General features: G+C 37.2%; 1 protein-coding gene across 1 annotated transcript in view; it reads left to right on the top strand.

Annotated features, from left to right (window-relative positions):
• Nucleotides 1-27,813, top strand: part of ARL15 (ADP-ribosylation factor-like 15) — a 212,474-nt gene that overhangs the window by 74,511 nt on the left and 110,150 nt on the right. The window contains exon 4 of the mRNA XM_009894193.1: nt 9,389-9,597. Within this exon, the coding sequence (XP_009892495.1) occupies nt 9,389-9,597 (209 nt within the window). The remainder of the gene's footprint in view (nt 1-9,388; nt 9,598-27,813) is intronic.

Genomic DNA, 27,813 nt, shown 5'->3' with positions numbered 1-27,813 from the left:
TAGTTCTCTTCACTGTAGTATAGAGGTCTTGTCCAGACGTTTGATATTGGAAACTTGGAGGAAGGTAGAAAGGCATCTGTTTTTAACAATCACTGCCCGTTGTTGCGTGTTATACCTAAGGCGAATTTCTATATAGTTTTAATTTTTGATACTCTGTTTTAAAAATTTCTTTCAGATTTACGCAACTGAAAGCTTCGTATGTCTTCATACAGCAATGTATTAACAGCCGATACTTAAAAAACTTAGTGCAGAAGTCATGTTGTTCAGTGTTCTTACACATAGCAGCCAAGCAGTTATGTGAAACAGATGCTGACTGCATAGTGTCATTTTTGTTTACTTGAAGCAGTACCCTTCCTCGAGGTCGAAAATAGTGCTAATTTTTACTATTCTGGTTGCCTTCTGGAGCTGCTAATGAAGACAGGTTTTGTTTCTTCATTTCTGTAGGCATTGTAAATTTTCAGGCAAAGTGTATAGAAAATGGTCTCTCCTCTTTTGTCTTTTCCAGATCTCATTATCTGTTTATCAGCCTTTAGGACTGGGGACATAGAGGAAAGTTTGCTGTGCTCTTTTTGCAGAATGTTTTCTTAGAATGACACGATACTATAATATTAAAAAAAAATAAATCATCCTATTTCTGATTATTTTTTTAAATTGTGTTTGTTTCCTAAGGAAAGCTGCCTTCCTACCAGAAAACAAGGGTTTTTATCCAATTTCATAAATGTTAAACATTTTGTTTAAAAACATTGAATTTGGTCCTGAATAAGTAAGAATAGATGTAGCTTTCAAATCAAAGATAGGCCTGCTTGAATTACTTGAAAAGGTGAACTTGCTTTATTTACTGACCAAGTTGAACTGCCCATTCTCTTAAGTTTCTCTTTTGATATACCAATAATGCCTTCCTGCTCGCCAAGAAATTAAAAAAAAATTACCTTTTGTTTTCCGAAATTTAGTCCATAAAATAATGTGTGTAATTTAGATTACTGTGAAGATGTGCCGTGCCCTAATCCTCATTCTTTCAGAATGTACTTTTACCAGGATAACTGGAAATAGCTGAGTAATGGTATAGAAAGAAATTACACATTTGATGATTTCCTTTTATGGTGCAGCAATCTCTGGTGGGAACTAAGGATAAAATTGTGCACAATGAGATTGTAGGGAACTAAGGATGAAATTGTGTATGAATGGGGAAAGACCGGAAAAATAAGGCAGATGATAACATTTGTTGTTCAGAAAGTTCTAACAGTGTTTTGCTGAAAGAAGTTAGTGATACTGAACGCTGAAGTTTATTCTCCAGACAGATAATGAAAATGCAAAGGCAATAGGAAGCTTTTTCTTTGGTTCTAACAAATTCCAGCCTAAAGACACGGTGCCTGAAACCACCATTTATTCAGTGTGTTTATTCAGTCATTTGCTGTTGTAATGCTGTCAAAACAGAGTATGAAGTCGTGGTGTCTGTTGTGACGTAGATACTTATTCAGAGCTTAAATCAAGATCATAGGTCCATTCTGGAGGTCAACTGATAATTTACAGTTGTTTCTTTTAGAATAAGTCTATTTTATAATTTAGTTTGGTATCTTGTAAATGCAGGCTTAGAAGCTACTGGTGAGATGCCAAATACTGAGCCTGGTCAAATTTAAAAGGATGATTCTGGATGTGAACAGCTCTTCTTCTTCTTACCAAGTTTAAAAATGCTAACAACATGTTACAGCGTTTAGCAACATTCTCTGTTTTATGTACTAAAATATATTGTCATATGTTTGTATTACGTTTTTGTAATCCACCCAAAGGCCTTTTTCACAAGCACAGAGAATCAACATGTTGTGAAGTCATCTTTGATACTTCATTTAAGACGAAATGTGTTAAGTGCTTATCAAGAGCAGAGTGCTTAATATTAGGGATGCTCGATTCTACAGTTGGTTGAGCATGCCCAGGAAAAGAGAGATGAGAACTGTCCTCCCCGCTGCTGTTCCTTCTTAAGCTTCATGACCGAAGTCATAAATTCACACTCTTAGGCCAGCTAAATTAATTTTCTAGGTGACAGCTTAAGAACAAATAACTTTAAATAGGATTGGTTAAACAAGGCATGCGTATTTTGCCTTAATTTGGAAGTAAAGAGCAGAAGAAGAGAGAGTAGGAGGGGGAGTCACACTGTCATGCAGTCCAAGTTGAATGGAAAATATGAACCCCTGGAGAAGACGGCAACAGTTGTCAGGTAGTATCTGCCATGTGAAAAAATGAGGGAGGAGGGAGAAAATAATATTAAGCTATTAATTAGAATTTAAAGTTTGAATAGTTATGGGAAACCACTCTCCTCTGCTCTGTGGAGGTAGAGGGGGGTACTGAACACCCTTCTAGCAACATAGCCTGGCAGAGCAGCTAAAATTTCATCTAGTTAGTCATCAGAAAACCGATCCCACAAGTAAATGCCAACCTAAGTCATCTTCACAAGGACCTACTAACACAAAGCAGTAAAATGTCTGTACTGTATTTGACTAAAAGGCAGTTGACACCTCTACAAAATCTGGTGTGGAGCGCATGCAATGCCATCTGCGACATAGCTGCGTCTAACAGTTTACAGAATGTCTTAGCAGATGAAATTTTTAGATGACCCTGATGAGCTGTCCAAGCTGTGAGTTGCACACAGACATTCAGCTTCCGAAAGCATTAAAGTTAGATCTGTTTGCTATCAATCATACTCGGCCTGCTGTTCAAATGTTGCCTAAGCCCAGGCAGCATCACATAGTTTCCTCATTTTATAGATGAGAGAGGTTATTTACACCTGCTTACGGATCTCATTAACACGAGTCCTGGGGAAGCTCTGATAAGGATTCAGCATTAATGATCTTTCCACGGTTCTTTGGAAATACCGTTCCTTTTCTACAATTAGCTTTTTACCATGTGGATGGAAAACCTGCTGCCTATCTTATTCAAAACAAGTAGAAGCCATGCAAGCAACACCTATGAAAGCTATGTACAATATGATAAGCAAAACACAAAATTTCCTAGTTACATTTTTTGTGCCATGGGAGACTGGTTGTTTTTGTTGATGGAATGTGTTGTGGAGAGAGAAGGAGAGCCTCAGGTTTTGCCTCTGTCTCCTGTTGGACTCGCAGCACCATTTTCTTCAGACTGAATTGAAAGGTAGAGTACAGCAGCCTCCTTTAGCATCAGAAATGATACCTACGTTTTATGAACTCCATTGCAAGCAAAAAAAAAAAGTGGTTTTGATTCTAGGTAAAAAAGGCCTTGATTCTTTCAAAGGCTAAAGCAAACTTTGTGAGCGGTCAGCAGAAGGGTTAGACAGACAAATACACAGCTGTGGTAGAGTTGCTGCTTTCTTTATATGCCTACTAGTCTTAAGTGCCATAGAGAAAGGTGCATTTTGAGCTTTGTTTGAGATTACCTGCACTCTTAGCAAAGGAGTGACTGCAGCTCAGAGTAGGATACATCTGAACCTTGAGAGGAAACTTGGGGATGATTTTTTTGTTGCCAATCATTTGTTGCTAGCACTGGAGGACTTCTTCTGTGTGTGTGCCTTTTAAAAAAAAAAAAAAAAAAGAAGCAGGGGTGATTTTGAGAATGGCTGTCATACATGAAGTCCAGTTTAGTGTTGTATGCCACCTGCTGTAAATTATTAAAGCTTCGGACTTTAGGCTTAACTAAATGTTAGAGCATATTGCAGGGCACATATTTTCTTATCTTCTTCTGAAATAACCCATAAGAGTTTTTATGAACTTCTAAAAAGAACTTTATGTTCCCGACTAGAACAAGAGATTTTTGTTTCAAATGGCATGTTTTATTTTAAGATGGTAGTAAAATATGCACACCTAAGTAGATCAAACTGACTTTCTGCAGGCAAGTGTAAATATGGTGTTTTTAAAGCTTCCAAGTGCTTGCAACCTAAGTATTGTTTGATAAGAAAAATAAAAATAAGCACGATAAAGTTATGTGTATTTCTGATTTTTGTATATATTGAATATAAAGGCAGAAAACTTATTCCTTGGCATGTTAGGGCTTTTTCTTTTATGCTGTTTGTTCAGATAGTTGTTGAATCAATGCAGTGAATAGAGCTGATCTAGCAATCTCAAAATGTTCCTCTTCCAGGAAAAAAAACCCTGCCAATTCCCTGCTGCCATGCTTTGTCTATGATTGCAGGAGTGTACTACCTGAAAGGCTAGAGAAAGTCGGCTGTGATCACTTGGTCTTAAACCCTAGGGAGCAAAAGTCTTGAGATTTTGAACCTTGAGAAAGGTTTTGGTTTAGCATCTGTATTGCTGCTTAGGGATAAGCGGTAGCAATACAAAGTAGCCGTTGAATAGTGACTGACATCACACCCCTGAGAAACTTCTGTAACATGCAAAAAGATTTTGTGTTGCAGTTGTCATATTCCTTGGCATCTTTTCACCTTTTTGCTCATTAGAAATGGTCTGTTTAATATCAGTAGAGGAATTGTCTATATATTTTTTTAATCAACTATAAAACCTTCAAAATAGGTAGGTGACTATTTCAGGGGAGTGGATGTTATGTTCGAAGTGGTAGAAAACCTGGTTGCAGCCTGCATCCTTTCATGGCCCCAGGTTAACTGTTTTTGGTGGGAAGGAAAAAAAGTGATTCCCTGAATTTGAGACTATAACTTCTCCAGAGCTGTGATGTATTTTGTGGTGAACAAGAGCTTTCATACGCAGGCTAGACTATCGTGAAGCAAGGACTGTGTGACATTCATTGTGCTCTCAATGGAGACTTGCTGCAAGTTTGACAAGTAACGAATTTGACACCTTTGAATTGCTTTCAGTGAATTTTTTCTGTAATGCTATGTTCCATTTTCCTGAAAACACTAAAAGGAGGGAATTGAAGGTAGCCTGAAACTGCTGTGAACGAAGATGTACACAGAAGTATTCATAGCGGAAAGCAAGTTTTGCAGTTCTGCATTTTGCATAATATTTACAGGAGTGCATAATTGTGCGACCTGTTTTGGATGTGTATAAAAGTACATGTAACTCAAACTCTTCCCCCAGCCTCCAAGGAGCATTTGAGAGAGTACTGTTGACACTGATACAAATCATAAATAGTGTTAATATGGACACACTATACCTTGGATGATAATCAAAAAGGATTTATTTATTTGATACTTAAAAAGTTACAAATGAAACTTTTGAACAGTTAGTTGAATACACCTAGGGGTATTGGTTGACAGCCGGCTGAATATGAGCCAGCAGTGTGCCCAGGGGGCCAGGAAGGCCAATGGCATCCTGGCTTGTATCAGAAACAGTGTGGCCAGCAGGACAAGGGAACTGATCACCCCCCTGCACTCGGCACTGGTGAGGCCCCACCTCAAGTACTGTGTTAAATTTTGGGCCCCTCACTACAAGAAGGACATTGAGCTGTTGGAGTGTGTCCAGAGAAGGGCAACGAAGCTGGTGAGGTGTCTGGAGGACAAGTCTTATGAGGAGCAGCTGAGGGAACTGGGGGTGTTTACCCTGGAGACAAGGAGGCTCAGGGGAGACTTTATTGCTCTCTACAACTACCTGAAAGGAGGTTTTAGCGAGGTGGGGGTCAGTCTCTTCTCCCAGGTGACAAGTGATAGGACAAGACGAAATGGGCTTGAGTTGCACCAAGGGAGGTTTAGATTGGATATGAAGAAAAATTTCTTCACAGAAAGGGTTATTAAACATTGGAACAGGCTGCCTAGGGAAGTGGTGGAGTCGCTGTCCCTGGAGGTATTTAAAAGATGGGTAGACATGGTGCTGAGGGACATGGTTTAGTGGTAGTTTTGGCAGTGTTGGGTTGATGGTTGGACTTAATGATCTTAAAGGTTCCATCCAACCTAGACGATTCTATGATTCTATGAATAAACTTGCCCTGTAGTAATGATTAGGGTGTTTAATTGCAGAACCCTGCTGTTTTGCTGTAAGCAGAGGGGTATTTTTTCCTCTTTTATAAAGTAATTCAAGCCTATTTTTGACTGTATACTATCTTTTCTTTTCTAATAAGTAGTGTGGTTTCTTCCCCTCCCCCCCCAGCAATTTGTTTGTAAATGGGATGTTTTAGTCATGTCACAGGACTCAACCCACTCCAGTGGGTTCACGGCTGAGGGAAACAAATCATACGCCTAGGCAAGAGTCATGGTTCTTGCCTGTGTCTGAGAAAAATACTACACTGAGTGTCACATTTTAGTGGACCTTTTGCATAGCATGTTCCCTTGGTCTAATATGAATTGTTACATTTTTTCTGATATTTTGGAGATTTTTACCTGAGTTACTTCTCTTTCTTTTTCTCCTTTTATCTTAGTTTAGGCATAGACTGGTTGAAGAAACAGCCATCTGCCTGCAAAGCTGTTAGAGAAACATATGATACGAGGCTAACAAATCTAAATGCTTATCTTGTGTGATACTGTTGGTTGATAGAACATTTTGGGTACCAGTTAAGTTTCTTGTTTTATCGCAGAGGTCTCTGAGAGCCTGAGGATGTTTAATGGATGCATGTTGCATTCTTGATTGCCGAAGAACTCGGAATTTCCCTGTCTTAGAAACCTTTGGAATAGATGAAAAGATTATTTCATAGGGTAGTTTGTGCTGAACTGCACCTTTAAAAACAATTGCTTGCTCTATAAGATTGAATTTGTGAGATGGCTGGGTCACTATTCATAGACCAGTGTTCCCTGCCCAGGATAACTCCACAACATTCTACCTAACGCTCTGGAGAAAGAAGCTGAGAGCAGGTTATGGTCCCTGGATATGAAGAGTTAAGGCAAAAGAATATAAGCTTATTTGTCTTGTAGAAATTGTGATTTCCAGTTGCTGATAGTTTATTGATGCCAACAATTACTTGTCAAGTGCATCTGCCAGAAAAATGAGTTAAAATGGCACCCCAAGATATGGACTTTCTCAGTCTTTTTTCTTGTCTGCTTGGTGCAAATTTTTTTATTCTTAAACCTCAGACTGTGATTTCCTCAGAATTGAAGTGTAAGCAAGTTCAGAGCAGGTCATGATTCTAATGGAAGATGCTGAAGGAAATAGCAAGTTTTATTGGACATTACTCGTTGTTTTTTATAACTATGCCACGATGACTGGCCAGGACTGGAGAGAAAAGGACTGATATGCATTGGTGGTATTTATTTTAGGACAGTTGATGTGGAGAAACAAAGTTGAGCAACTAAAGAACCTGAACCAAAAAGGTGGGACTGTAAGGTCAACAAATCAGCATACTGCTTTTCTGGCTCCAATTTTCTGTGTAGGGACCCATGAGCTGCTTCCTTCCGTGTGCCTGAATGTAAGAGGTCAGATGCCCTGCAGTTCACCAGGCAATTTTTCTCTTTAGAAATAGTATGGTTACAAAGATAAGACTCAGGGTCTGGCAGCAACATGTGATTGAAAAGTAGCTGGCTGAAGCTTAGAGTAAATAAGACAGATGTTTTGTTGCTAGGAAAAAGAACAACAAAAAAAAGACCTTCAAAGAACTGATAGTGGTGTTGGCCTTTCAGTTCCTTGAAAATGATTCTCTACCAGTTTTTAAAGTAATGTGATACTTCAGATGCCTGTGACACTGCTGTGTGTGGCTATGTAAATAGTGTCACTCTGACAACTTGCTCTACTTGGTTCTGACATAGACAGCTGTTTGGAAAGACCGGGACATCTAACAGATGCTATGAAATTCTTTACAAGTATAATCAGTAGATATTCTGGTGGTACGGAAACATAGAATTAGCTTTCAATGCACTCTGTTTTCTCTACAAGTAATGTTGATCTTCAGAAGTTGATGATAAAATAAATGAAACACCTGTCCTGTTTGTGCATTGTTACTTTGAGTCTGGTTATATTAATAGAGAAATTAAGCAAGGTCGTTACTAAATCCCATGAGCATTTTACCTTTGTGTAATCAACGCTTTACACCTCTTGCAGAAAAAAACTCTTCAGGTATTACTTCAGTATTCTCTGTAGGATAAAGTGTGTGTTCACAACGTTTGTTAGCCACCAAAATTGTGCTAGGTGCAGAATACAGAAACAGAGTGCTAAATGTTCCAGTGTGGCCAGTACAGAGAAGACAGTGACTCCATGGGGCGAGATTTGAATGCTCCAGGTTGGATGCCTAAAGTATGCAGTATAAATTCATTTTTAGATATTTATTTCTTCACTGTTGTTTAGTGACTGTCTTTGGCATTGCACAATGTATAAATTCAGTGAATATTTTAAGTATCATGTCAATGTTATAGTAATTATGTTGCACTAAAGTTTCATTTTCTGTATACATGTTGTTCAGAACTTTTCTATAGTTGTGTTTCACTAAAAAAATGGAGTTTTATTATTATCAGAACTTGGTATCTGTGTCTACATTAAAGTTCATTTCTCCTTATCTCAAAGTAAGAAGAGTGTCTGTAAAGGATACTTCAGCACATTTTTGCAAATCACTGTCTTGCAGACATGTCAAGTTTTCTACTAGAGTATTTCTGCTGCTGCTGTTCACTTTTTAGTGTTAGTCCCCATGAGTGAAGTGCCAGATTCAGACATACAAAGAATAGCCCATATCCAAATTGTAGTTTAGATAGTTTGACAGCTGTCAAATACGTTGGTTTTTTTTCCTACCTCAGTGTTACAACACATGCTGCTCTCTGAGGGAGGCAAAAGCTTTCTGTAGATAACCTTATTGCTTGGCTTCTGTTGAGATGGCTGAGCGCTGCTGAACTGTGTCCTAAGAATTACTGTGGCACATAAGCCTGTGCAGTCACTCATGTGTCTACTGTTGGGCTCTTCCAGAATCCATAGTGTGGCTGACACAGGAAAAGTAGTTGAAATGAATGCCTTTGCGTGTTGTCACTCTAGCTTCTCATTTACTGTTCCACTCACTATTGTATCACCATTCACCTCATTAAGTGTCTAATTACTTTACTAGGCTTCTTTGACACCTTTTTCCCCCAATTACGAAGTGTTTTCCTGATGGTTTGGAGATGAACTGAAAGACCTTATCATGCTCAGAAAGGAGCAACTGCCATAATGGAAGCTACAGGTTACAGCAAGGAGCTGCAGGGCTAAGTAAAAAAGAATGGGCAAAGATTTAGATATTAGTACCAAGATATGCCAGTGAGGAGGTATAGGATTAGACCGTGTGGCACTGGAAGCACGGTGGTTCTGCCAGTACTCATTAATGGAGCAGAAACTTTCAGGGATGAAAACTGGATGGAGGTGGTTTTTTTTTTTCCAAATGTCAAATTAACATTGTTTATGTGTTGAATTTACAGTTGCTTTTTCTTTTATTCTTTCAATGGTGATTATTTAGGAGAGGAAATTTACTCCATTGCTTTGATCATTTTAAGTAGAAGGGTTATTTTCAGATACAAGTGTTAAATCTGTTTAATTATTCTTGTTTTAATTCGTTCTTATTATTGTCTTGAAAGGGGCTGACAATATCAGGAAATACTGGAGTCGTTACTACCAAGGATCCCAGGGGGTAATATTTGTATTAGACAGTGCCTCCTCTGAAGATGACCTAGAAACTGCTAGGAATGAACTGCATTCCGCTCTCCAGCACCCACAGTTATGTACTCTGCCGTTTTTAATACTGGCCAATCATCAAGACAAGCCAGCAGCTCGCTCCGTACAAGAGGTATGTTACAATAGCACCATCGTGCTTGTTTGTATTTACTATCTGCACACTACTCAACTGCTATGACTTACTACCCTGGCATCCTGGTTAGGGACTGGCCTCCGTTACTCTTTGCTGTAAGTACACAGACCAAGAACAGTCCCAGCCCCTAAGAACCTCGTCCAGTGCACTCTGTGCAGGCTTAGTTGCTCTGGAAAACAGACAAGTAATACTTGGAAACAAGCAGTTCTCCTGCTTTCACCATATTTCGCTTAAGGGAGAAAAGACATTTTTAAACTACTTTTATCAAAAGCTGCTGGGACAGTGATTTTTTTGTTTAGCTTGGGTTTTTATTTGGTATTAATTTTAATCTTGCACTACTCCATTAATCCATTCTGCTTAAAGCAATAGATTGCAGCCATAGGTTGTCGTTTACATAAAGCTTTCTTTCTGAACTGCTAGGTACTGATGTGAGGGCAGAGTTGCAATTCCTGTTCTGAAGTCCTTAACTTTTTCTGATTTCCATCTTTTAAGGAGTAATGTCTTTGTCTAATTTGTAGCTATCACATAGTAAATTATATAATTGTTCTATTCAGTGTACCTTATGCTCTTAAGTTTCTGAAAAATTCACCTTTCCTACATTCCTATCATGTCACATACCTTTGAGGAAATGCTGAAAGTTACCAGTTCTTCATGAGAAGCTCTACTTACTCTTCTGAAGTTGTAGGAAGAAGTTACAATTTGGTTGTGTCATTCTGTTCATAAATGTCATTTAAAGGACTCTTCCTATTAAAGATTGTATGTGAAATCTCCTGTTTGTTCTGAGTGGTGTCTTTTATTACAGAAGAGCGAAGACTGTTTCAGCACCTTACTGTGTTGCTGCTTTGTATTTAAACTTGTTGCTTTCTTAGATGCAATTCTTTGTCTAAAATATGGTCTTTCTGAAAAATGACAATTCAATTCAATGCACAACTTACTGATCTGTAGGATAACTGCGATTTGTACAGTTTAGTTGCATGTGCTTTCTGTACTGCTTTATTGCTATTTATGCTTCCTTTCTTAGCCAAAAGAAATAGAGGATAAAATTTAAGCTTATTACGTGTTAAAAAGGAGAAGTGTAAATGTGACTGGAGTGTAGTGATGTTTTTAATATGAGACGAAAAGAATAAGTGAGAACTGTGTAAGCTACACTGTAAAATGTTTTATTAAATTGTTGGTTCTTTCCTCCAAGAAGCCGTGCTTAGGGGGAAAAAAAAGAATTTGGAGTTAGTATATCAAGTTACATAAAAAGGTAAACTGAAATGACGCAGGGAATAGAATCTACAAGTTCCAGCTCTTGTTCATCTAAAAACCGATTTAGGAAGAAGTAATGAATATTTAAAGGAAATGTAATACGGATTTCTATATATCAGTTTATTAATTTCTTCTAGTTTATTGTGCAATGTAAAAGCAAAGCATGTATTCCTAGACCTCCCACTTAAAAATGATAATATCCTGAGACACAATTGGTTTAATTTTATTCATCCAAATATACCCATGGTGTTTTGATTTTCACTTTTTTCCTAGAGCAATACAGATTACAATTTCCATCAATGGAAATGCTTTTTTCACATGATTTAAGTATTTTTTATTTTGCTACGTTTTTCCTTTTTAAAATGGCCAAATTTGGTTTAAAGTTAATTGAGGATTTTGATTATAAATATCATTTAAGAAATGTTCCTTGTCCAGTTTCATAAGAATGGTAAACACGCCAGTCAGTTTGATTTACAGCAAATTATACATGTAACTCTCCATTTTGCAGTTGAGCCCATATCGGTAGACTTTTGGGCCTGAACTGAATCTTTTGTGTATTTGAAGTTAGCATTTCTTCTCTTTTGTGGGCAGTACCCTCATTTTCTCCTCATCCATCATTACCAATTGCTTGATCTCAGCAGAGGAGATCTTTGTATGCTTACAATAGCATTTAAATATGTTTCTACTGCATGCTTTTTTAAAAAAAATAATCTTTTGGTGTATTATCATAGCAAACAAGTCTTGATTGCTACTTTGAGTCTTTATGAAATGCTGAATACAAGATTTTTTTTAAATGTGCACAGCATATGCATGTTTTCAGAAAAAAAAACCCAAACCCTGTATCAAGAGCTCAGTGTACATTTTTGAAATTCTTTACTTAAGAATAGTGGAAAGCAAAATTACAAAAAAAAAAAGAAGGAGACTGTCCCAAAGTTATTGCTTTGTCCTCGAAAAAAATGATGTCCCGTGTTTGCTGTGTATGTAAAGTGGGAGCCTTATTCAGTCAATTTTGCCGATATTAAAATGGAAATGTCTTGCCTTTCTAAAGGCTTTACTGTCCTGTTGTCCTCATTATTGAGATGTGAAATGAAAGTAAAATGCTGAATCGTAAGACTATTCCTTATTTCAAAAAGAGCATATTTAAGGATTTAACAAAAATAATGTGTTGAGCATTGCGAGTTTTATTAGATATTTTTGCAGAACTAAGTCAATTAATTATAGGTATTTCCTTGCTTTCTTTATATGTCAGAAGACTGATGAATCACAGCTGAAATTTAGGAGTATGTATGCATTCTTTTAGGCAACAAATTGCCTTTCTTTAATGGGTATGAAAGGACCCCTTGGAGTATAATTAAAGAAAATGTCTGAGTTGAGTGGTGCGTAATAGGAATTGTAGAAAAATATTTATCTACAACAAATATCCTTCACAAAACTGTACAAGTGCCAAGCAGTTCTGCAACAGATGTTAGTTACATTTATTGTTGGGAAGTGCAGTTGCTTCGGTTTTTCAAAATTTTATATTTTGTTTTAATGTGTTTTCTCCATGCATTGCTTAGGTAGAAATGATATTATAGAACCTGCATGCTGTAAGTATTAAGCAATGTCATGAATAGTTCAATTCAAAACTGTAATGGCTATTTGTAAGAATATCCAAATAACTTGTTTAATTTATGAAATGTAATTTAACCTAATTGATTTTGCAGGCATGATTGGAGAATATACTTCATATTATTAAAGTGATCATGAAAAATTACAGAAGCTAAGTTGAAATACTAATCAGTAAATGTAATCCTTTTTTCCTGTGTTCAGTTGCTGCTTAGCTGTTTCCTATATTTTTAATGTTAAAATTAAATCAAGAATTTAAATTCTACATTTCATTCTAGAAACTATAAATGAAGATGTAATTTTAAATATTGTGCCTCTTTTTTCTCTTATGTCAACTTCTGTGGTGCTTATTCCACCTTCCTATGTGAAAGATATTTGTAAGTTGTTTTGTTGTTCCTGTGACAGTAGACATACTTGTTTTCAAATAGCTGCTAGGTGATTTCAGCTGAGCCATGCTGAAGTATAGGCTGTGTATATTAACCAGACTGTAAAACTCAGACAATCATATTTGCAAAATAACCTTATTTTAGATTAAAATTGCAATAATGAAAAAGTAATCATATCTAAGTCAGTTCTGAACTGCTATTTTTGAAACCTCCTGAATTAGTAAATAAAAAAAAGTTAAAAGTGAAAAATAAATTTAGTTACTCAGCAGATGAGAAGACGGTGACATATCAGTTTTGCCACTGTTTCCAAAATACAGGGTGCAATTCTAAAACCATGTACCTAATTACGTATTTTGTTAATAAGTAGCTTGCTGATGGCATGCGCTTTTGGTTTTCCATCACAAAAGTGCTTTTGATTACAACAAGTGTTTTTGATTAGTCAGATTTCTGTTACAGGCTTAAAATATTACAGGAGATTTATGGTGATAAAAGCACTGTAAATTGCTTTGCAAGGGAACAGCAGCATTACTGTGGTTGCAAACTCGTTGAGATTTATTTTGAAATGTATGCTACTTTGTATAACAATACTGGAAGCTGGATATTGCAATGGATTCCTGTGATTTGAACCAGTATGCAAACTGAGAGTCTCTTTCCTCCCAGGTCAGACCAATATTTAGGAGTCACAAATAGGATGTGTTGGAAGTTGTCCATAGCCACTGTATTTTAAGAGCAGGCTATGGTGAGCAAACACTCTTCTAAATCTGCTGAGGACTTTTGGAAGCCATGTAGGACTGGCCAAAGGAGAAACCCAATCGAACCACGAAGCTTTGCCAGTTCAGTGGTGAAGCAGCTACATGTTTGGCAGTGTCTTGTTGTTGGGGAGTTTCTTTGTTATTTATATTTAAAGCTGTTTTCAAGATTGCAGTTGGACTAGATGATCATTGCAGGTCCCTTCCAACTGAACTATTCTATTCTAAGATCATGTATGTGAAGACATTCATAGAGTATAACCTTTTGGTGGTTTCTCTTTTAGTTATCCAAAAGTGCAGGCAATTAATAAATTTCTTTGATATAAGTTGCTCACCTCTAGTACCAGGGGAAATCATTGAAGATCTGTTCTAAATTCCCATTTTAAATTAGTGCCCTGATCATAAGTGCTATTTTTTCCTCTTGCATACAAGATCTTACTTTAAAGTTGTGGTACTGATGGGCATGTGAAGCTCCAGAGGAAAGTCTTTCCCATTTTCCTTTTTTCTTCAATAAAGCAAGATTAAAAATATCTTTGAGTTACAAACAATATTTGCAAAGGTAAGTGTGAAAGGCTGATCCCGTGTTTACATAGGTTGTGATGTGTTTATCTATTTGAGAATATTCTAAGGCATTTGGGTTTTGAATCGTGGACAGTGTTTCATTTGGTTTTCTGCTAGCAGAAAAGTGGATGGTGACTCTCCTTGTGAAAAGAGCCACCTCAGGGATGTGAGGGCTAATGTCTGTTACTCTGCCAGTTTCTTCTCTGTTGTTTATGTCTGGAAATAATTTTGTAGATAAACAATGTCTTATTGATGCCTTAAGTGTCTTAAAGCTAAATAACCATCGCAGGAGAATGTCCAGGTTTGTCAGCATCTGTGGAGGCTCTTGCTGGTGCCGGCGAGCTGGAGCACTCCAGAAACTGTGCTTTCTGGGCCTGCTGATGCTTTACAGTCTGAGTTGGCTGCATGTGATAGGCTTAATTCCTGGATGTAATTACTTTTTATTTTGACATCTTCGTACTATTTTGCCATAGTTAGTGCCTTTTGGAGTTTCTGCTAGTTAGAGGAAAATGGTTTCTTTCTGGAAACCCTTTCAACGTACCAGTTATAGATGTCATTACTAACAGTCTGAAAAACTGCATTGAACAGTGACGTGTGAGGAGGTTTAGCTTCAGAGAGTGTCTCAGCATCTCAGCTAACAGTTTTGAGCAGAGAATGCCTCCAGCAGCAGGTACTACAAAAACTTAGTCTGAAACTGAGAGTGAAAATGGAAGTGCTCTCTGCGGTCTGTCCCATCCTCACCCCGGTCGAGCCTCTCAAATTAGTTTACCTATCTGAATTCTTAAAGACCAGCTGTTGCAAATCTGTGTACTTTATGACAGAGACATCCATAGCAAAGTTAAGTTGGGAGCAGATTTTTGGTTCCTCAAGAAACTGTTTGTGAAATGATTTATCTTCAGATTACTGCAGCAAATAGCCAAAATATGGATTCTTACCCTGTTTTGAGATCATAGTGACCTTAATGACCTTAATAATTGCAATCCCCTCACTGCAAATACTTCTTCTCGTCCAAGGTGTATCCCCTGATATTTGAAGATTGTTTTGGAGCTGGACTCCGCTATTTTGAGTATTGGCTGCTTCCTTCACAACTGTGGCCTTTGAGGGAACAGAGGAGTTATTTGTCAGACTTCAGTTATGAGCACATTTGCAGGAGAGGAGGACGTTATTAAACTGACATTTGGGAAATACTAGTTTTGCCATGTTTTGAACAACGCAGAAATAACTCCTATTTACATGTCTCATAGGAACTCCTGTTCTGATTAAAGAATTTCTTCAGACCTGTTAGGAAGATGCTTTAGATATAAAAAGGTCCTAAAATAAAATAATGTAAATAAAATCCAATATAAAAAGATAAAAAATCTAAATAAAAGTAATCTGTGGGTAGATCCACATCCTAGCTAGATGTGAACAGCAAAATTAGCACTGTCACAGGCTGCCCAGGGAGGTGTGGAATCCCCTTCTGTGGAGATTTTCAAAACCCGCCTGGATGCAGTCCTGAATAATGTGCTCTGGGCAATCCTGCTTTAGCAGGGGAGTTGGACTAGATGATCTCTAGAGGTCACTTCCAACTCTGAAAATTCTATGATTCTGTGAAAATAATTTCATACAGTTGCAAGTCTGTGTCCAATGTAAATGTTTAGCAGGTAGTGTTTGCTTTAGTCATTGGTAGCTAGAATGCTCATACTAATAAGAAGTTGCGTAGTACATGTTTATTACCATATAAAAAAATTAAAATGAGAAATGGCATATCTTGGAAGAAGCTGGATTTGTCTGTTGTCTTTAAGTCTTTAGCATGGGAGGAAATAATGGTGAGCAAAAAAGAAATTAAGATGATCTGAAAAGAAATTGTAAAGTCTGTTTAAGGATTTGTAAAGCAATCTATCTAGAATGGCTCTACTTTTTGTGGAGATTCCTTTATGAAAAGGTGACGTGAAGAATCCAAACAGTAAGCATTCTTCTTCTTTACATGGATTTCTGTTTCAGTTATGTTTTACAATAAACAAAGCCATAGCAGATAAAATCCCCAATGTATTTTTATTAGCTTGAAAGATGAATTGGAATTGGTGATAATTTTAGGTGAATAATACAGCTTACAAATAACTATGCTGTATCAATGTAGGTGGCCCATTTAACAGAGAAAATTATATCTCTGAATGGGAAATTCCTAGTCCTGCTCTTGACAAAGAAGTAAGTTGAAAGTGTGCCCCTAGAACCTTTGAAATGGAATGACCCTGCTGAAGATACAGACATAAAATGCTTGAGCACACCTGCATAGGTGCACATACTGCACAATGTACAGGGAGCTGGAGAACAGGAGTAGCTGAGACACAGGAGTGGACATACTATCCACATGCACCAATTTCACAACATCAGATTGTCCTAAGAGAAGTAAATCTCTTGAATGGCCATTGTAGCTAACGGTGCCAAGTACAGGTCTGCACACAGGCTGCATGTTTTGGAGTAGATATTGGAGACTATTGCTGTGTATAGTTTGAACATCAGTAGCTTGACTTTTAAAGAACTTTGTGTGTCTGCAAATAGTTGTTTTATATGTACCTAGATAGGCGTACTTGGACTGTTTCTTTTATCAGCAGTATTGGCTTGCATGCTGGCCTCTGCCTATCCTGTCCTTCGAGTGTGACAGCCTGACTGTTTGTGTGACCCTGTGATGAACTGGTTTGGGCATAAAAATAACTTCACTACTCCCCTCCTTCCTCCTGGTCTTGTTTTCAAACAGACTCAGCTCAAAAGACAACTGGATAAATTAGTGTACAAGTGCAAACAAGGGGTGGGAGGAACGTGAGAGCAGAAGTGTTGCTGGTGCAGAAGAATGGTGGTGTGGACCTCTAAAACCCAGTGAGACCTGGACCTTTCTCCCTGCCACCTTTCTCACTCACTTTTTTTTTTTTTTTTTTTTTTTTTTTTTTTTTTCTTTCTTCTTATCCCACTACAGTGAGCCTCAGTAGAGGAAGGTTATACAGGAAATTCTGAGAAATAATTTTTCCTTAGTACTGAACAATGAAGGTTCCGGAGTAGGTGTGCCAGTACTTCTATGGGGGTTGAGAGAGAGGTATTGAAGAAGCATGTATTTTCACTATGTGCTCTCAAAAGTAAACATCCTTGTTGTATTCCTAGCCAAGGAAGAAGAAAGAGAATGTCATTCAAAGAGAAGTTTGTTGGGCTTTCAGAACTAAACATGGTGACTGTGAAGGCAGAGCATAGTCTATATAAATAAAAAGAGAAGTGATTAGAGAAACTTTCTAATGCTTTCAGATACAAAAATCTGTTTTCATCTTTTAGTAAGTGTTTTTCATAAATATTTGTATACCTATGAGTGCTTATATGGTGTTCATTAAAGACTGCTGGAACTGAGAAGAATGCAACTTTTTAGATTTCTTTCTGAAACTTTTTTTGTGTGTTCAAAAGTTGCTGGGCATTAGTAGAGAATTAAATAAATCCTGAGGCCTGTTGGATACAAATTTGACTACATGATTGTTATGATCCTTTTGGGCCTCTATGTCTGCGATACTGCTGTTCAGAGGAATTCCTGAGTGTTCAAAAATTTAATTACTGTTTGAGACATTTTGCATGAGCAAGAGGTGTATTTCATTCAGAATAAGTAACTATTTCAAATGGAACAAAATATTAGCTATGTAACTGCTTTCCAAATACAACTCTAAAATTTTTACAAAAAAAAGGCCTCAGGATCAGATGAAAAAGAATGGAAAAGTATTTAGTAATGCATTGGATCAAGTCTGTGAAAACTCTGCTATTGTATAATTGATTTAGGATGTGTTTTCCTTTCAGACATATTTATTAGAATGAATTCTTGAGTGCAAGAATACAAGCTGCTGCTTTTTAAAAGATGAGGATATGTCTTTTTTTTTTTTTTTAAGAGAATGTAACAGAATGTCTTTAATACTAAAATAAATTTACTGATGGAAGGGCAGTTAACTGTATTGTGAACCTTCTATTTGCCAAGCAAAAGGCTCTCAGATCATTTTGAGTAGCTGAACTTTTTTTCTCTATCATTTGTATTTAGTACTCAATAGAACAGAAGTAAACTTTAAAAAAATTTTTTTAGAATTTATTATGATCACATAATCTTAGAGTAGGCATGCATTTTATGAAATCAATTTCTGGTCTCATTCCGTTCTGCGGGAACTAGATACTCACACTGCATGGGAAATCATGAGCATCTTTATGGGTGATGCCAGGGAGGTTCAAGATACCTGAACAGGAGAAAATCTGTCCATTTCATGTCCATGTAGGTATTTAAAGTTGGAATTTCATTATATGCCTCAAAAGTAGAAATTTTTCAGCTACATCAGCACTATATGCAGTGTGAAGTAACATAGATGAATATTGTCTGTAATTCCCAACATCTCGAAGAGCTTGCTGGGAACATGTGTTTACAGAGTTTCTTTAACCCTGTATCAAATAGAAGGCGATCAGATTTCAGCTTGGGTATGGGATGCTTTTGGTACCTTTTCAAACTCAGCATTACTGAAGATGCTTAAGGGGAATTTCTCTAGAGTATGAGCTGTAGCATGAGGGGAAGCAAAACTGAAAATTGACGTGGCGTTGGCCCATCAGAGACTGAAACTGCTTTACATAGGTGAGCATAAGATTGCTTTGAGAGGGAATGAACTGTACAGCTCTGGATGTGGAGGTGGTGGCAGACGTGAGACTTCACAAAGCAATGACATTTTTCCAAGTGACAGGAAAGGGAAAGGATCATCTTTGCATCAGTGTTCTGGACACATGTTACTGGGACAATGCTGCAGTTGTCAGAGGCCGAGAAGGAAAGACCTACTATTATAAAGTGCGATTAAATCCTTTCCTATCCATTCTCAATTCTGAACTGTTGTGTTTTTTTTTTTCCCTGGGTTTCCTTCAAGCCATTTTTCTTCTGGAAAAATCTCAAATGCTGTGTGAGTGTAAGCATAGCCAAAAAAATAGAATCGTAGAATCATAAGAATAGTTGGAGTTGGAAGGGACCTTTAAAGGTCATCTAGTCCAGCCCCCCTGCAATGAGCAGGGACATCTTCATCATCTAGATCAGGTTGCTCAGAGCCCCGTCCAACCTGACCTTGAACACTTCCAGGGATGGGGCATCTACCACCTCTCTGGGCAACCTGTGCCAGTGTTTCACTACCTTCATAGTAAAAAATTTCTTCTTTATATCTAGCCTAATATGCAGCCTTTTAGTTTAAAGCCATTACCCCTTGTCCTGTTGTAGGTCCTGCTAAGAGCTTTGTCCCCATCTTTTCTATAGTCCCCTGTAACTACTTAAAGGCCATAATAAAGTGTCCCCGGAACCTTCTCTTCTCCAGGCTGAACAACCCCAACTCTCTCAGCCTGCTCTCATAGCAGAGGTGCTCCAGCACTCTGATTATTTTTGCATCCCTCCTCTGGACCCACTCCAACAGGTCCATGTCTTCCCATGCTGAGGGCTCCAGAGCTGGTTGTTCCCAGGTTATGAGCTTGAGTGTTGGACAGGACATTGTAGATTTTGAAAATGGGATGATCCAGTGATAAGGAGTAACAGGAGGAATGGAAGGGGACTGGTGACAAATTTCTGTGCTGGTTCCCAAGACTTTACTGGCAGTAAAGTAGAAAAGATGAGTAGTGAGCAATCTGGGGTTGAAACAGAAATGAAGAATGGAAGGGAGTTCAGCAAGTTCAAAAGTAGTGAACGGTCCCACAGTTCAGAGAGGATGAGGATGGAGCACTGCCGAGTTTTTGCATAAAGCAGTCCATGAAGGCTGCCTTCTGTAGGGGTGTATGGTGAGAACAATATCCATTATTTCTTCAGAAATCTCTTCTGTCCAGTACATAATGACATTTGGTTCAAAAAGAGGAAACCATTCTCCCATCCCCTTCTTGCAGTGACTCAGCAGCAGATGCAGACATACCCTTGAAGAAACATGAATTATCCACTCTCTAGCATCTGGGAACAATCCTCTTCATAAGACTAGAAGCAGAGTTTTGAATATAATGACATTATTCTAATGATGATTTGTTGATACTGCAGCATATCATTAGTCATGCTGGAATCTTTATAAATGTAAATGTTTTCTCAAAATAGTTTAAATGTTTAGAAAATCTATTACCGCAGTCTGACAGTAGCTTGTTCTTCTGGAATCTGAATGGCCTGAAATTTTGAGTTAGTCTGGAAAAGAATTAGTGAAAGATCATGCAAAGAAAGAAAGAAAGAAATGTATTTTTAAAGAAATGACAAAACTTGAGGAATATTTTTTTTTTTTGGAAAACGTGTTAATGTATTATTCAGATTCACACAGGTCATTCTTATTTTTTTTTTCTACTGTTTACAAGAATAGATTATTGACAGTGCATTGAATAATCTGTGGTGATGCATACACAACATTTCTTAATGTCTTTACTTTTCTCTGTTATCTTTGGTTTTTCAGATTCTGCTCAGATGTGGAGTTGCAAGGGTCATAAATACTGTCTTAAAACTAAAGACTCGATATTCTTGTGTAGGCATTTTTAAATTAATGCATGCTGAAGTACCCTGTTCAAGTATTAATATGCACTGTGAGGCATCTAGCAAACTGTCAGAAAAACCCCCAAACAAACACCCCAACTTGCATTAGTGAATGAGCTTTTCTTAAAAGGCTGCTCATCTCATCCACACATATGTGTAGAGGAGGATAATTGGAATTTATGTATTTGCTAAAATTGAATTATTTAAAATTAAGTTTTCCCATCTGTCTCTCTGTCAATACAGTTTGTTCTGTAAACTTTTTCCAATATTTTTTCATAATGTATTATCACACCATTTGCATTCTTATTTTGTGGGGTTTTTTTTGTTTTTTTTTTTCTTTATGTTACTGTGGTAAGAAATTATTTACTGAAATTGTATGAAAGATTTGAGCATTTTAAGGGTTTCTTTCCTTTGATTTCCTATGCTTTGTTCTATTGCAGTAATACCTTTGCAACAGACCATATGTTAACTACAAATCTACTACCAAATATTCTGTTCTAATTTAGATACCTTTGTTTCTCTTTCCTAATTATGCCCTTACTAGTGGCTGAGGTTAAAGGGAGTGTGAAATTTGAGATACTTTTCAGGGTAGCAAAATAAAGCTCTTCAGAGTTGTAAAAGAAAAGATACTTTGTAGCCAATAGTTAATAAGCAGACTTATCTATGTGATTTTTAAAATCCATTACATAGGTCAATATTGTGATATTTCATTCGTTCTGGGCAAGTAGAGACTATCTAATGTTGCTTTCAAAAGCACACGTGTGCGCAGAACTTTGTTAAACAGCCAGTGCTCTTCATTGAGTAATTAGGTCTGTTCTGTGTATCAGTTGCTATTTTATTTTAAAATATTTTTTTTTGTTTTGGTCTTTGCTGTGGTTTTCTTAGTTGTCTTTAAGAAATTGCTATATGTTCTTACGAGATGAACAGAGGCTGCAGAAATGGTACGGCACATTCTTCAAGTATAGCACGTGCCTGCACATCTGTCATGCACCACAAGAGTTCAAACTGTGTAATTTTGGTTGACTGTTTTTTCTGTGGATGTACTACCTGTATCATTTCTCATGAAGTTTAGAATGCATGATTTGTTTAAATTAAAGTCATAATTGAATGAAAGTTGATTTTAACTACTTTTTTGAATAATTAAATATTTATATGATGGAGAGAAAATCCCGGATATTTTCCATTATTATTTCTCCTGCTAATTTTCTCAAGGTAATTTTGAAGTTTATCGAAATCTTTCTCTTAGCACTTAAAAAATAATCTTAATCTTAAAAAATCTTCTGAAAAACAAGGTATTCCATTTTGAAGCTAAAATGGAGTGTTGTTAAAGGGGGAGAAAAAGCTTAGTATCTTTGTATTCTGATTTATTATACAGAAGGCTGTTTTTTAACAAAAAAGGGCTTTTTTTTCTTTTTTCCCTCCACTATTCTCAGTCTCTTTTGATCATTGATCTGGGTGACCCCACGCTCAGGGGTTTTTTCTTCATTTGACATGGACAGATTTTTGAAGTATAGCTCTCCTTTGGGAACCTCAGGCAGTTCCACTTGACTAACCTGTGATCTAATGAGCAGTAATGCAGGGTTACAGTGACCATTTTGTTTGCTTTGAGGGAGGATGGCTAGACAGAGAGTGGGAGAGAGGCGGTGTCTGTGGAGAAAAAAGATGCAGGGTGATCGAACAGTGTGAAAAAGACTTGTTAGCCCACATTAGTGTGCCTGATTTACTTCACAACAGGTCAGGAAAGGCCAAAGGCAGGGTTGTCATTAAATTGCAAAGTTGAAAATCCTGGTATTCAAAAGCATTCAGATTTCTGAAAGTTGTAAATTAGAAAGTTTGTGGTTCATGTTGAATTTGCCAGGAAGATATACAGAAGTACCAGCTTCTCTAAAACATGAAAGGTACATTATAAAATCATGCTGTAAATATAAAAAGAAAACCAGCTTTTTAAAGTACTTTCATGGTTGACTGTTTTACAATGAGACTGGGTGCGAAAGAAAGGCCAAACACTAACAAGGTCGTTGCACTTTCTTTATGAGCCCTGGGGACCCCTTAATTATGTGCCCGTGCTGCTGATTTTGAGATCTGTGGAGTGTATGTGTGCGTGTGTTCGTATAGTATATGATTTTTATTTGTATTTATTAAATACACATATATATACACATATGCATATATATGTAAAAATAAAATTCTAGCACCAGTTGCCCAGGAATGTAAATTTCAAGTCTTCTACAGCTTAATGTGATTTTTTTTCTCATATCCTTTATTGTTGCTCTTGGAGTGAACAATAAACACTAATGGTCATACCATTGGTCATGAAATGAGCACAGATTTATCTTAAATTTACATTTATAAATGCAGAGACAAAAGAAACCCATACCATTGTCTTTATGTTCTGAAGAATTATTTTTCCTAATAGTAAATGCTTCTTCCTAACACTTGAATTGGACGTGACAGCCTGTCGTTTAGACAGGCTAATATACTTTGTCATCTTTGGTTAATATTTGCAAACTTCTTATTGGTGCTTCACAATTGCAAATAGAAAAAGTTGGAGCTACCTATTTTGAATTTACTTTTCCTCTTCTGTTTCATTCACTTACTTGGCAGTGGCCTGAATCTCCATGATTTGAAGAGTACAGCTACCACGCAGAATATCCTTTGAAGCTGTTGTATTGACAGCCTTTAATTCATAGCAAATTCTTGTCATTGCTGTTTCTGATGTGGCTGGCAGAAAATCGAAGTGCAGCATTTTAGCTATATTATCATTGTGCATTGAAGCAGTAGGTAATAAAACAAATGGGTGGTCTTAGGGGTAAGGTACTTTTTTCTGTCTGTTACCAGAAGTTTAACTAATTGATTCTTATTCCTGCTAGCTGTCAAAAATCAGTTTTCCACAACTGCCGTACAACTGTGTTAACTTTTAGATTGTACTATGTGGACAGAGATTGTTTTATTGATCTTTGTGTTTCTCACTGAGACTAGCAAATATACAAAATTAAATGTCTGAGAACAGCTGACCTGTTTAAGAGAATTTTTCTTATCTGACTTAAGGAACTGTGCTCCCCGTGATCATTCAAATGATTTCATTGACGTTAAGGGAGTGTCCCTTCTTGGTTAAAAGGAAGAGAAGACAATAGGATGTCAGGCTAATCATGTTGAACATTAACTTTTGCCTTTTACTTGCATTGGATTATGTATTAATATGTGGTGCCAGATTATTCTTGGTTTATCTTCATCCTCTTTCGTTTGCAGTGAACGTATGGTATAGTTTTACCTACTGAGAAACTGAACTTTACATGACAGTTGAACATGGGAACCAAAGTACGTTTTCTGTACACAGTGCTGCATTTCTCAATGACTTTCCCAGTGCATCACACGGCTTTTTACCATATTGTATAATTCACTTATTAGAATTTTGATATAGAATTAATTTATTTTGAAACAGTGTAGAGTCCAAAGTAGCTTAGTGGTTACTAGACTTAAAGACTAGTGTCAAAGAATTTTACGAGGGTGCATTTCCATTTTCTGGCTTATTTTAACTTGAATTTAGTTGCAGCAACTTGGTGGAGATACGTTCGAGGAAACTCTGCACTTCACTAGCTTTCTTTGTAGCTTTAGGTCATGTTAGTCAATAGAAACTTATTAGGGCATAAAATGATGGAAAATGTTTAACAAATCAAAATACTGAATCAGAACACACTTAAGCTTTACTACTATTCTCTTTCCATTGACTTTCTCCATTCCCTAAACATTGTCTGTGCAGTGTCTATACACTCTTTATTAGCTCTTCTATTTGATTTAATTATTCAGTTACTCAGTGTGTCTGAATTAAGTCATCTCCACCAATCTGCTTATTACAAAGCATTTGGTCAGTGAGAAGAGACTAACGTCATCTCACTGGACTAATTTTTGAGGGTGTTTGTTTAGGAATCAAGACACTGGAGCAGTATTTCAAAATTTGCTTATAAACGAAAGTCAATCTAAGAGTAGATTAATGTACTGATACTGCCAGTCACAGGCAGTGGAAGAGTAAATATTACTTACCCATCTGAAGAACGTGGTCAGTTTTCGTATATTCTCATTGGTTTTCTGAAAGACATTAATTGTTTTTGTAGCTTGGTGTCTGGAAATTCTTTTAAAAAACACAGAAAGTTTGCTGCCATGTAAACTGTTTTCACAAAAATTTGCCAGGTATTATATTAAAAGATTAAGGTCTTTTTTGATGGTAATACTGTTGCTTGGTTCAAGAGGACTGCTTACAAAAGAAGAAGGGATATGGCCAAATGCGGGCTTTTGGAAAAATTTCCTGCCAGCTCACAATTGCCTTTGAAGAAAGCATTTCATGTAAGACAGAGATGTTAAGTTTTGATATAGGTACTAAAATGCACCATAGAAGTTTTTTCTGTTTATCTGTATGTCGTGATATATAACCTGCAGCAAAACATTATACTTTCCTGCAGGTTAAGCTACAGCTCCTGCAGGTTATCCACTGTAAAATTCTTAATGGTGTGAAGTGGTTATGTTTTAGTCCACATCATAGATGGGATACAGCAGAAACGAAATACAGAAGTAGTTGCAGGTGCTCTTTTACTAAAGAAAATGTGTGCGCCTTCTTATATTTCTCTTGGGTCATTATTTGCATCGCTGCACTGTATTTGAGAAATATACCTCTAAAATTGGTCTAAACTGGGAATGCAGTAGCTAATATGTTGCATAAAAATGAAGCGTTATGCTATGCCAATGGACTCTGACAATTCAGATTTTAGTAACTGTAATATGGGCTTAAAATACTCCCCAGATGTATTTGGCTACCTCTCCTTTTGGAAGTCATTCCTTCTGTGCAATAGGAAAAATCTTGCTAAACTGAGAAAATGAATTCAATAATGCCACCCTTCCCCTGCATAAATAAGAAGGTGGGGGTGGTAATGCTATGGTCTGGGAAAGGAAGCAAAAATGCGTGCTTGGATATCCTATTGCCGGCTGTTGTGAGGAGTGCGTTTGCCAGAAGTTTCTGGCAAGCTTATTCCTTCCAAACCCTCTCCAAACTCTCCAGGCATTTAAAAAGTCTTTTGCCTGTTAGTCACCTTTCACTTACTTGTGGTGTAGAAGGAATGTTTATTGACTGGAGAACTGCCTGTTTTGAAAGCAGGAACATTGAATTAAGTTTTTGTTTTGTTACGTGTTAGTTCATTGACGTTTACTTGACAGCACTGTTGAGATAGGAAGATGGCTGTTAGTGGCCAAACTGGGTCAAAGCTTAAAGTGTCTGCTCTTGCGCGTAATAAGGCTGAGGATTTGGCTGATGTTTTTTGTACATGCAGAAGTCAGCAGATCATCAAGTCCGTGACCCTTGTGCAGGGGGATGGATGCTGCAGAAGTGAGCTGTGTTCAAAGGGTAGGTCAGCGAAGCGACATCTCCATTTTTTGGTAGAACCTGGCTGAGAGATAATTTAAAAATCTTTTACGTCTGGCAGCGGGGCATGTGGAGCCTCCTTGTGTTTGTTTGATTCAGTCATGTTCTGGTGTTGGAATCCTTTTCTGTGTAATGTTGATCAGGATCTGCATAGGCCTGAATCTCCACAAGGAATTTGAAGACGAAATGAGTAGTGTATGTTAAGTATTACTCAATAGAAATGTCATTTAGAGTCTGCAGCCATAACCAGCACCCTGCTGGGGAGGAGACCTGGTAGCTAAGGACTGTGCCCTGAAACACTTATTATAGAAGCCAGTTCAGGCAGAGAGGGATTGGAGGGAGAAAACAGATATAATGAAAGAGGAGGAACTTGACTAATGCCCTGGTGAGAACCATGACTGGGGGGAGATGAGATATGTAGCTGCTTGGATGTGAAATATTTTGCAAAACTGTCCTTCTCAGGAAGATTCAGATTCATAATCATATGTCTCTTCTTTCCACTCCATTTTGTTCTCAGACGCACAAAAGCTGAATCAGAGAGACCTCAGTTATAAATCGTCATACCAGAGACAATCGGAGTTACATCTGGGACTGCACTGTCCTTTCCTTCATGGTTTTCAGGCAGAAGGCTGCCTGGATCTTTTCATGCATCTTGCTCCCTGTACTTAGGTCTCTAACTGAAATAGTAGCATAGTATTGGAATGTGTCAGTATTTTAAGTATTTGCTTGTCATCTTTGAGGTAAGGAAACAGTCTGCTATACATTTTTCAGGAATTTAAGCACTGGTATACTGTCAGAAACAACAACAAAGCTAGTGGCCACCTAATTACTGGTGATTCCAAGGAGATACTGAATCTGAAGCAGGAATTATGGGCTTACGGCAAAAGTTTGGACAAACAGAACAGAAAACAAGACTATGATGTTCTAGCTGGTGCTACCACTCTAATAATTGAATATTTCCATTTTTCTCCTTTTCCAAGATGGCTCTGATTCAGCCATCATCATAGTGCTTTTATATGCATAGACCCTGATATACACAAATTAAAGAACTGTGGTGTCGGTCATAAGAACTGTGGTCATAAGGAATCCTGCACCGTGCATATATAACTCTTATTGTCAGGGTATTGTCTTTTCTGACTGGAGAATTTATGCAAATCATTTAAGCAATAAACCAGTATGGCAGTTTTCTGGTCCTGGGTCTTTACAATGACTTAAACTTCTCTGTTCTGAAAAGTACGATTTTAAGTATTCTGAGAACCTGCAGTGAGTAACTGAAAATTCTTGAGAATACAGTATGTATTGTCTGGGTAATGTGATCAGGTGATGAAGGAAGAGCTGACTTTCCCTGCTCAGGATTATCAGTCAGGGGCTCACTATGTTAGTCATTTGACTAAAATAAGTCAAATTCTGGAAAAATGTGCCAAAGCTCATTACATTACCTTAGTGCAACTGAAAATTAATTTTGTTTTTTCAATTAAGATTTAAACTTTGAATTTATATCCAAAATACAATTTTTAATGTACTGGTATAACCTGTCAGTTTGTAACCTGTTTGACAGCAATAGCTACAAATTATTTGAAAGAGATAGTGATGTTGCTCTGTCACTTGAGTGTTGTGTCATTCAAAACCTTTCTTGACCCTTTGAAAAAGATTTTAATTTATTTGATATCAGTCTGGATTCTCTTTTATTGTAATAATTGGAAATAAATTTAGCACTGTCAA

This window comes from Charadrius vociferus, unplaced genomic scaffold (assembly GCF_000708025.1).
Source record: "Charadrius vociferus isolate BGI_N301 unplaced genomic scaffold, ASM70802v2 scaffold70, whole genome shotgun sequence".
NCBI classification, from domain to species: domain Eukaryota; kingdom Metazoa; phylum Chordata; class Aves; order Charadriiformes; family Charadriidae; genus Charadrius; species Charadrius vociferus.
This window is presented reverse-complemented; position numbering and strand designations above follow the sequence as displayed.